Below are 11230 nucleotides of genomic sequence, written 5' to 3' on the forward strand. Positions count from 1 at the left end.
TAAAAAAAAATAGATAACTCATTAAAATAGATAAATAATACATTAATGTGAGATATAAGAACCTAAAAGTAACAATTATTTATTTATCAATTTTCTTATTAACTTTTAAGCTGAAATTTATAACTTTTGTCGTTTTGTAAACCAATAGGAGAGTGATAACAGGCTGTATAAGTGGTGGGGAGGATGCCAGCTTTGTGTGTAATTAGATATTTTAACCCTTTTTATTAACTTTTAAGCTGAAATTTATAACATGTATTTAAATAATTTTTCTCTTTCTATTTAATTTAACCTATTTATTACTTATCTTATTATATATATATATATTTTTTTTTATGAACTGTTTTTTAGAATATATTTCTGAATTTTTTAAATAAAAATGGACATGAAAAACAAACTATTTGTATTCTTCTGTTCAGTAAGTATTTCTATATGAGACGATTAACATCAAACTTCAAAACCTTGTTTTTATGATACTATCTTAATAAATGTTTAATTAGTAAGTTACTACAGATTTTTATATCATCCACACATATTTTGAAGTCTTAGTGTGAGATAAACTAACATAAGATCACAAGAAATTTCTTCAATACATAAAGATCATGTTGAGTAATGAACAAGTAATAAACTATTCAGACTTATTACTGTAGCTGTTGTTGAAAGTTTTCTTTTCATTTTTCTAAAAGGTCCAATTGTTTTATTCATAGTCCCTTGTGACCATGACTTATACAACTTCAATCCTTCATATTACTCTCTTGCTACTTCTTTCACCTTATGCAACTTATGTCCCGGTATCCTTAGTAAATCATGGTGCTCGTTATGGTATCCCACACTCAATGTGAACAGATTCAATGGACCATAATAGGAATAAGTTTCTTGGATGCATTCCGCCTCCAACAAATGTCAATAAGATTAAATACGCAAAAGACGACCATCCCAAGAAGAGAACCACAAATACATCTACCCTATCTGAATAATAAAGTTGACAAATTCCCAATAACCGGGTGTTTTGGTTTGATGAATAATGGTCTAAGAGCGTAGAAGAAGAGTTGTAAAAATCGCAAAATGTTTTGGCAAAGATGTTTGTTACTAAGTAAGCTTCTATAAGTTGGCACATCCACATCAACAATGTCTACTCCTTGGAACCGGTGATGCTCAAGATGGTATTTTTGAAAGGTTGCCGACATTGATACACCGATTGGTAGGTTGGCAAAAATAACTGAATTACGTTCAGCTTGATCCTCAAAAATGGGTACGTAGACAGCATTTCATAAGGTCCAATCCAAAATTAATAAAACATATTTCGTATTGTTTTTCGTCTTATGTTATCGAGTTGCGACTCAATTAGGTTTAAGGTTTTAGGTGGCCAGAACTATGGAATGCGTTGACAGCTCTTGCGGCCAAAGCTTTTACAACATTTTGTAATGATCGCAATGCTCTTACTCGGATTCAAAATAAAGATCTAGTTTTTCTAAATTTGTTTTGTTATATTTCTATATTTTCCGCATTTATTTGTCACTTATAGTTGGTTCTCGCAGAAAATGCAGACCTCAAGAAAAATAGAGTATTTTTTTTGCTTTCTTCCGTTTACGAAAATTAACAGTGCAAATTTTGGTTCCCACAATGAATCATATCATATATACCACCAATAGTTATCATTGATTATTAAGTTTAAATAGAATATGTATTTGACAACATAACAAAAAACTATATTAGTAAAAAAAAATGTTGATACGGTCAAAATTTTGATATTGTAGATATATCAATAAAAATATTTTACCAAAAACTAACAATTGCATAAGAAAAAGGAATTGTTGCATTGAATGCATTAAAAATCAATACTTGTATAAATTTTAGTAATAAACTCAATTTATGAAAAGATAATAAACACATAGAAATAGACACGTGTTTTCGTGCAAATAAAAAATGTACCATATCCTAGTTTGGAAAAAGTATGAAATTAAATTTCTTTTATATCAAATTTGATGTGATACTATTCATCGCACTAAAATACTATTCACTTCATAAAATATTATCACTTATTTTATTAATAGATATACAATTAAATAAATGACAAGCAAAAAAAAATATATATAATATTATAAAATAAAATTTTAATATAAAGTTTGGTGTTGCAGTCGGAGAAAAACTCTTTTTAAGTGCTAAAACTATATTAAAATAGTATGATTTTTACGCAAAAATACTGTTATTCTTTTTAAGTGCTAAAACTATATTAAAATAGTATGATTTTTACTCAAAAATACTGTTATTGGTTGAATATGGCATAACTGGTTAAAACGCTTGATTCCATGACTGTCTTGACATTCCATCAATCAATTAGATAACTGAAATTACATCAACTTCTTCTTGGTTTCTTTTAGAGTGTTAAACGTTTTCAAAGTCAAAACACAGTTTCTTGTGAAAATAAAAATCAATAAACTGTAAACTTTAAGGTATGAACACCACACGCTAGTAGCCTAGTACTATATACTACTATTACATCTGAACAACTGTTTCTTCGGTTCATGACACATAACACAATCTGCAAACTTATAAACATTATCTAACCTCTGAAACAAACTTGTTACTATCTTCTCTTTTCCTTTTGTTGTTGTTACCTCCAAGCACAAGAAGTGACAAGAGGCTGATTCTTCCACCCTAAATACAACGCTCCATCTCTCTCTTCAAGTGTATACTTCTCCGAATAACTCTCCAGCAACCCTTTGATCGTCGCGTTCACGTACGAGCTCAACGGATACGGTTCGAACCCGGCCATGCGAAACCTCGACCTCCACTTCCCCAACGGCTCATGCCTCTCTTCTCTCTCCACCCCTTCGCAAGCCACAAGATTCACCACTTCCCTAGCCAAACAATGCTGCTCCACGCTGATCCTCTCCTTGTGATCTCTACCGAGCTTCACATCTATGGACTCGAACACCGCCAAGTAATGGCTCATCGTCTCCACGAACCGCGGAAGAAACGGCGCAGTGTTCGTGTTCGCTTCTTGCTCCACTAGAGTAACCACCTTTGGTGACAGACGCTTAACCAATCTCAACAGCCTGTCTCTATGATTCTCCACTGTTACACTCTCATCAGGCATGTGGTGAAGAACTAGCGGGAAGTTAACCGCTAGCGCTTCACCGTCTCTGACTCCAAGCTTCTCTGTTTCAACCTCAGTGCAGCACAGAGCAGCTCCACGGAACTCAAACGGCACGCCGTGCATCTCAGCAAGCTTCCCAAGTCTGAGTCCAACTAACTCAAGACCGCCTTGTCGAGCAAAGGACGATCTAGGATCATCAATCCCCGTTATCCTCACTCTCGGTGCTCGTCCACCAGGACGAGCACCGAGAGCACGTATCAAACTCACCCACTGACCACCTTGAGAGATTTGAAAATCTATAATATGCACAGAACTCTCGTTCTTCACAGCTTCAGCTATGGCTCCGTTAGCAGATTCGTAACCGAACTTGAAATAAGGACAAGCTTCGTATAAGATATGCATGTAGGTAAGAAGCTCAGGACCTGTCGGGTCTTTGCATCTCATCTCTCTATAGATTGAGCTACCAGAAGAAGCTAGCCGAGCTATAAGCCCTTCGAGGAGATACGCTCCTAAGCGCTGAACAGGCTCTCCTGATACCGAAACCATCTGCTGTAAGTGAGAGATTAACCAATCAGTCATTGCCACGTCGTGGTTTTCAACAGCTTTGGCGCATTCGTAGAGGGTTCCTATTAGATCTCCCTTGGAGATCATCATCTCCATAGCTGAAGAAACAGCTCTATATTGTTGTTGTTGTTGTTGTCCAAACTCATAACTATTGAAGCTGTTGTTGTCTAGTTCAGGCTCCATCATTGCAGTCTCTAGGTCTTTAAGCATGAGACTAAGCTCTGTCTCGTTGTTGTTTGTTGCTGAAGAAGAACCGCTCAAAGGAGAGTTGTTGTTGGCTTGTGAAACTGGGCTTCCGTTAGAGGAAAAGCTTGTGGTCGAAGAAGTGGGGTTGTCAGGACAAGGATGAGACGTGGGGCCTGAAGAGGATTCAAGTGTGCAGTAAGAATCAAATGTCTGAACAGAGAGGTTCATTTGCTGGACTGAAGATGGTTGATGATAAAACATTGAAGACCCATCTTGAATGATGATATGTTTCTTTGTAGCCTCCATATTAAAAACTATCTGCCAACCAAAAAAAAAAATCACTTTCTTAGAACATGAAGATTTTACAGAGACTAACCTTAAAGGTTGGATCTTTATTTAGATAAATTCAACTGGAGATTAAACCAATTGATAAAAACCATAAACAAGACTGAAACATGACTTTAATTATCAGTAGGAGGGAGGGAGGGAGGGAAAAGTTCATAGCTTTCAGCACAACCTACCCAAACAAGAAACTAAAACAAAAGCAACCGACAGAAGAAGATAAAGATGGAAACTTTGAAATCAAGGTTCTCAGTCAAGGACACGAACCTGGTTTTGATTCTCGAAGTTTGAAGCAAAAGATTTGTTGGTTTTGATATGAAGAATCGAAAAAGAAGTGTTTGTTGGTAGTACCACTTGCTGTCCACTTTCCAACCGGTGGAATGAATGAATAATCGTTCGCTTCATTTTTATCCTCATCTCTGTATAAAATAAATAGCCCCTTTGACTACTTGTATTTACGTATTTGCCACTGTTGATATTTTTTCGTATGCGTAAAAACTTTTAATTTTTTGTCAGTCAATGGTATTATTATTATTTTTTTTGTAAACAATCAATGGTATTATTATGAGGAGTAATATATAAGCTTGATGCTTGATCAGGTAGTCTGAAAATCAAATTATTGTTTTTGTTTGTGGAATATATATAATATTATTGAATTATTTTTTATTCCATTCATTTTAAAATAATATATGTTTTAGAGTTTTTACTGGTAATTATAAATATATTAAATTTGAGTATAAATATTTTATATTTATGATTATTATTCTACACGATTTTAAGCAACTAAAATCTTATAAAGACAAAATAATTTCTTCAGAATTTACTACTTATCATTATTAACTAATAAAAATATGTTAAAAATATAAATATATATCTTTTGAAACATTCTTTTTGCTAAAACATTAATTGTTTTCAAAGAAAAACAGTGTTAGTTAATAATAGAAAACTTTTCTAAAATAGCACAATTTCCTTGTAATAAATATAGCACACAATGGTCAAAAGGACCAAAATGTTTTAGTGAATAAGTAAAATAATACTATATTCCTCTTTAAGATTTACCTTTCTCCAGCATTATACTTCAAGAAACAAGTTTTTGCCTTTCTCAAGCATCTACTTCGATATAAACAAATTGCAGAGTATAGACCGGAGAAGTATCTTTTCTACTAGTTCTTTTACAGTTTTTTACCTTTTAAATTTACTAAATGATCTATGAAAAACTGTTAATTACCCTTTTCAAAAAAAAAAAAAAAAAAAAAAAAACTGTTAATTATGATTCCAGTAGAACCACCTCTCTTTTCTTTCAAAATAGAAAATTCATATTCTGCAAAATAGATTTATTCGGGCTATAACATAGAAAAAAATCTCTAAATGCTATAGAAATATACTAGAAATGCTCTGAAATGATACTAAAACCTTTATCTTCAAAATTTACTCTAATAAAAAGTCAACGCAAAATATTATAGTTTAAATCCGATTTAATCGACATTAAACAGAAATCTATACAAAATTTATTTTAATGTAAAGGATAAAAAACACAGAGAGAAGGTGTGTACTCGAAAATTCACACGAATGGGTCCAGCTTTGATTTAAAAACATTTGACCTATTACGCGTTCTGTTCGCAAGAAAAGATTTGACCTCTCGTTATATTATTTTGTTTTGATAGAATAATAAAACTTCATTTACTTTTTAAAAAGAGATAAATTTTCATCTTCTCTCGTTCGAACTCAAATCGATGTCCTTGTAAGTGTCCTAGGGTGATACTAGTACATCTCCTCATATGAGTGGTTAATTTCTATAGAGGTTTCAATCAGTTGTACTCATTTATTGGTAAATATAAAGTTTGATGTTGAGCGAAAAAAAAAAGTCAAATTGATGTTTTGCTTCTTTTGGTCTTTGTACGACTAGTTTCTCCACTATCACCTGTAAATACAGTGTTTATGGTTGGTAACGGTTGACAGCACTTCAAAATAATCATGTAAACCGCTATAAATCGTTTTAAATTACTCTGGATCTCTTAAAATCAAAACAATTGATTCCACCTAACGTTTGCGGTTGCGGATAGATAAATAAATATAAATTAATGTTTTATTAAAATTTTAAATTAAAAAATAAAATAGAAATATTATAAAAATATATATGCACATTTTATATATTAATTTAAATTCACAAACAATATCATAATTTATTTTATAAAAACTTTAAACTAGTTATTCATTAGAATTTTTTAAAATTTAATATACATACATATATAAAGATATACACATATATAAAAAAACAAAATATTCTTTTAAAATTTTTAATATAAATTTTCAAAAATAATTATTAAAATTATAACTTTCAACTAATTAAAAATCCAAGAAATAAACATAATATTATTTTTAATAATTATTATATTTTATCATATGTTTTTATATTTATAATGTTATAATATATTTATATTTATAATCTATATTATTAAAGTTGAAGTACATTTAGGAGATGTTTGGAAACAAGTATAGTATTCTAAATGAAAGTTGTTTGGAAACATAAATATTAGTATTACATTAATTGTATTTCCATATTTCATTAGCTTAATAATTTTATTAATTATATTACCTTAACGTTAATACACATCATTAATTATATTACCATAATATAATAGTGTAGATTTTTATTTATTAGTTAATCAATATAGATTTTGTGCCAATTATAAAATCAAAAATGTAAATAACTAAGTTTTTATATATGGTTAAATGTTTGATTTAGTAAAAAAAGTATTTTAGTTTCAAGGGTGGAAAATAACATAATCAAAAACATTATTCAAAAGCCATGGTTTTATGAATAAAATAATAACTTAAATAAAAAAAAATAAAAAATGTGTTGCATTTATTGTCACTTAATTTTTCATTTAGTATAATTATTTTACTAAATAAACAGTCTTTTATCAGTTTATAAATCATTTAGGCATGAACATCTATACTATTAAAGCATAACACTTCTTATGAATATGGTCGTGACTTTTCAATTAATTACAAATATTGTATGTACCTTTTTGCCCGGCAGTATTTGCAACCAATAAAAAGTCATTATTTTGCAATTACATTAAAGAGTATTTAATAATTCAGTTCTTACCATTTTAAAAAAAATTGTTTCTTAAATATTTACGCCATATCTTTCCAAAAATATTTCACGTTATTAATTATTTGAAAGCATTTATTAAATGAAACCTCAAAATAAAATCAAGTTGAAATAAACAAATGATTAAATCAACAAAATCATAATACATATCTGAATTATCTCAACTTCTTAAAAAATAGTTAATTTAAAATAAAAACTAAAAACACATGAACTAAATTTAATAAAATTATAGAAAAATATTTTGAAACGCACAATTAATTTTTTCAATACAGAGAGTGTTGAAGATATAAAATATTTTATTTAAATTAAAAAAAAATTAGTGTAAAATAAGTTTGACTTCAGGTTCAATAAATAAAAATTATTTTAGTTTCAACCGGTGGAAAATAACATAATCAAAAACATTATTCAAAGCCATATTTTTATGAATAAAATAATAACTTAAATAAAAATAGAAATGTGTACATTTATTGTCACTTAATTTTTATTTAATATAATTATTTTACTAAATAAACAGTCTTTTTATCAATTTATAAAATCAGTTAGGCTTGAACATCTATACTATTAAAGCATAATACTTCTTATGAATATGGTCCTAACTTTTCCAATTAATTACAAATATTGTATGTACCTTTTTGCCGTCAGTATTTGCAACCAATAAAAAATCATTATTTTGCAATTACATTAAATAGTATTTTAATAATTCAGTTCTTACCATTTTAAAAATTTTTGTTTCATAAACATTTACGCCATATCTTTCTAAAAAAATCTTTCACGTTATTAATTATTTGAAAGCATTTATTAAATGAATTTCAAAATAAAATCAAGTTGAAATAACAAATGATTAAATCAACAAAATCATAATACGGGTCTGAATTATCTCAACTTCTTAAAAAATAGTTTCATTGAAAATAAAAACTAAATCACATAAACTAAATTTAATAAAATTATAGAAAATTTTTGAAAACGCACAAATAAATTTTCAATACAGAGAGGGTTGAAGATATAAAATATTTTATGTAAATTAAAAAAAATCAGTGTAAAATAAGTTGAACTTCGGATTCAATAAATAAAATCATATTACGGATTAGAATTATCTAGAGTCTTCAAAAATTTAGTCATATTTAAAATAACAAAAATATGTCATAAAAATTTAAAATATATAATTTATCAAAAATCATTATTTTTACTACATAAATTATTTTTCCAACAAAAAACATACCCGCCCTTTTTAAGGGCGGGTCAAAATCTAGTTTATTATTAAAATCGCTGCAATATTTCATAACCAACCAGTCATTAATATTCCGCAATGCAACAAATTTGAAATGTATACATACAAAACACTTCTATCCACAAATTCTCGTATCTGCAATCGCAACGACTAGTCTATGTTTGAATCAGTAGGATTCTAAGTTAACATTTTTTTTCCTCTTATGTTAATACTGTCGGACAAAAAAATCAAGGGCTTATTGCAAAAGTGACTCAAAACTTGAATTCAAACAGAAAACTAACCTTTTCTTTTGACTCAATTTTTTTTTGAGTTTTTAACCCCACATCTGCATTTTATCTACGAAAATGCCATTAACCTTTTTTTTTTTTTTTTTTCGAAAATGGCTTCTTTACTGTCTCAACCTCATTTTCTTCAAGTATTTACAATATTGCCACTGCCATGAATAGTGGGAACAACCTTGTACGAACTGTTTGGAGCTTTTAATGCCCTTTAATGCACGTAAATCTCTTTACACTCTCTCTGTTTCAATTGTTATGAACTAAAAACAACATTTCTTTCACTTTCTCTCCATATTCATCCAAAAAACTGAAGCTTTTGATTCAAAATTGTTTGGAGCCATATTTCTTTCGTTTTGACTTACGGTTGCTTTCGTTTGAGGTTCTGGGTGGTTGGAGAAGACCCTGTGTGCAAACAAAGTCATCTCACCTAGTTGAAGGTACGAATTTGAATTTTTTTCAAAATCTGTTCGCGTAGAAGACTTACAAGTAAGTCATCTGTATGTAGAAGACTTACTGATGAGTCTTCTGGTCAAACGGACGACTTAAACTAAGTCGTCCAGCTTTGTTTGGTGAAAAAAAACAGTCCAGACGACTTATATATAAGTCGTCTACGAGAAACAGGCTAGTTTTGCATTTGACCGAATCGTGTCAGATCTTTGACTATTTCTGGACGACTTATAATTCAGTCGTCTCTCGGAAAGTTAAAATTTCAATATTTTATTAAACTAGACGACTTACGTGTAAGTCGTCTTAGGTTAGTTTTGTAGTTGAAAAATAAAACTTCATAATTTAATTTTTACCAGACGACATAATATAAAGTCGTCCCGTCAGAAGACTTAATTTAAAGTCGTCCGGGGAAAGCAAAGTCGTCCAGAATTTTCCCAATTAAGTCGTCCAAACCTTGCTTATCCCGGACGACCTTAAATTAAGTCGTCTAGCTGGACGACTTTTAGTTAAGTCGTCTGGAGAAAGTTAAATTTCAAGTTTTATTTTTCAATTACAAAACTAACCTGGGACGACTTACGTGTAAGTCGTCTAGTTTGAATAAAATATTGAAATTTTTACTTTCCAGAGACGACTGATTTATAAGTCGTCCAGAAATAGTCAAAGATCTGACACGATTCGGTCAAATGCAAAACTAGCCCGTTTTTCGTAGACGACTTATATATAAGTCGTCTGAATTTTTTTTTTTAACAAACAAAGCCGGACGACTTAGAATTAAGTCGTCCCTTTTAATTTTCAATTGCAAAAGTGACCTCTTTAGACGACTTACCTTTAAGTCTTCTGGACGACTTAAATCTAAGTCGTCTGCGATAATGTTTGTTGAACTTCTTCATTTTCTCTATGTTTACTAATGTGTTTTATTTTGAATATTTGCAGATGATTTTTAAGTTACATGCAGTGTATGGAGAATGGTTGTTGAGAGATTTCCGTTGGGATTTTGTGGTTGATGATCTCAAAGGAGCAAGATTGTTTTTATTGAATGAAGATTCAACACATGCTGAACTTGTTGCAATGGCTCAAGAAGATTATAACCTGGACATGAGATCAGTGACTGTGGAGATTAGCTACTCATTACCAGCAGAAATGATGATGACTCCAAGCAGTCCTCCCATTCATGTTACAAGTGATAGACAAGTTCGAAACTTGCTCGAGATACTCAAAACGCATAGAGTATGTCTTTGTGTATCAAGCCGCAGCAAGGTGGAAACGGTTTCAGAGAAAAGAGAAGAAGCTGGTGATAATGATGAAGCTGGTGAATGGGAAGAAGATGTTGGTGATAATGATGAAGCTGGTGAATGGGAAGAAGATGTTGGTGATAATGATGAGGCTGATGAATGTTTTGAAGATGTTGGTGATAATGAGTCTGTTGAAGATGAAAATCAAGATGGGGAGGAGGAAAATGGGGAGGAGGAAAATGGGGAGGAGGATGCTGATAACACTATTGTTGGTGAAACGGATCAGAATGGTGGGGATTACAGTCTTTATGGAAAGGTTCTAGATGAGGACGAGGAAGATGATGATAATATTTGTTTTGAAGAAATTGAAAAGACATATGCTAAGACAAATGCTATTGAAGGAGGAAAATCGGATTGTACCAGCATCTATGTCAACCAGAGTTTTGTTAGCAAGGATGCACTGCTTTCAGAGCTGCGGTTGACAGCAGTGAGGGGTAGGTTTTCTTTCAGAATATACAAATCAACAAAAACTCTCCTTGTGGCAATATGTCGGGTTAGCGGTTGTGGATGGAAGATCAGAGCGAGTGTGAAACATGGGTCAAACACGTTTTGGGTAACAAAGTATGTGGAAAAACATTTATGCTCAATTGGAGACCGAATCGCTCAGCGGAGACACTGTACTCCAAAGTATGTTGGTAGTCTTTTCATTGATCGTGTTGGGATCATTGATGGGATAAC

General features: G+C 30.9%; 1 protein-coding gene and 1 pseudogene across 1 annotated transcript; both read right to left on the bottom strand.

The window, feature by feature from the left end:
- Positions 1-597: 597 nt before the first annotated feature.
- Positions 598-1656, bottom strand: LOC130494965 (sphingolipid delta(4)-desaturase DES1-like; annotated as a pseudogene).
- Positions 1657-2493: 837 nt separating this feature from the next.
- LOC108857078 (scarecrow-like protein 5) lies at positions 2494-4578 on the bottom strand. The gene is made up of 2 exons (XM_018631006.2): positions 4457-4578; positions 2494-4165 (listed from the first exon to the last, which is right to left on the bottom strand). The coding sequence occupies exon 2, from the start codon at positions 4151-4153 to the stop codon at positions 2612-2614; it is 1542 nt and encodes a 513-aa protein (XP_018486508.2). The 5' UTR covers positions 4154-4165; positions 4457-4578; the 3' UTR covers positions 2494-2611.
- Between the last annotated feature and the right edge of the window lie 6652 nt (positions 4579-11230).

Source organism: Raphanus sativus, chromosome 5 (genome assembly GCF_000801105.2).
Source record: "Raphanus sativus cultivar WK10039 chromosome 5, ASM80110v3, whole genome shotgun sequence".
Lineage (NCBI taxonomy): Eukaryota > Viridiplantae > Streptophyta > Magnoliopsida > Brassicales > Brassicaceae > Raphanus > Raphanus sativus.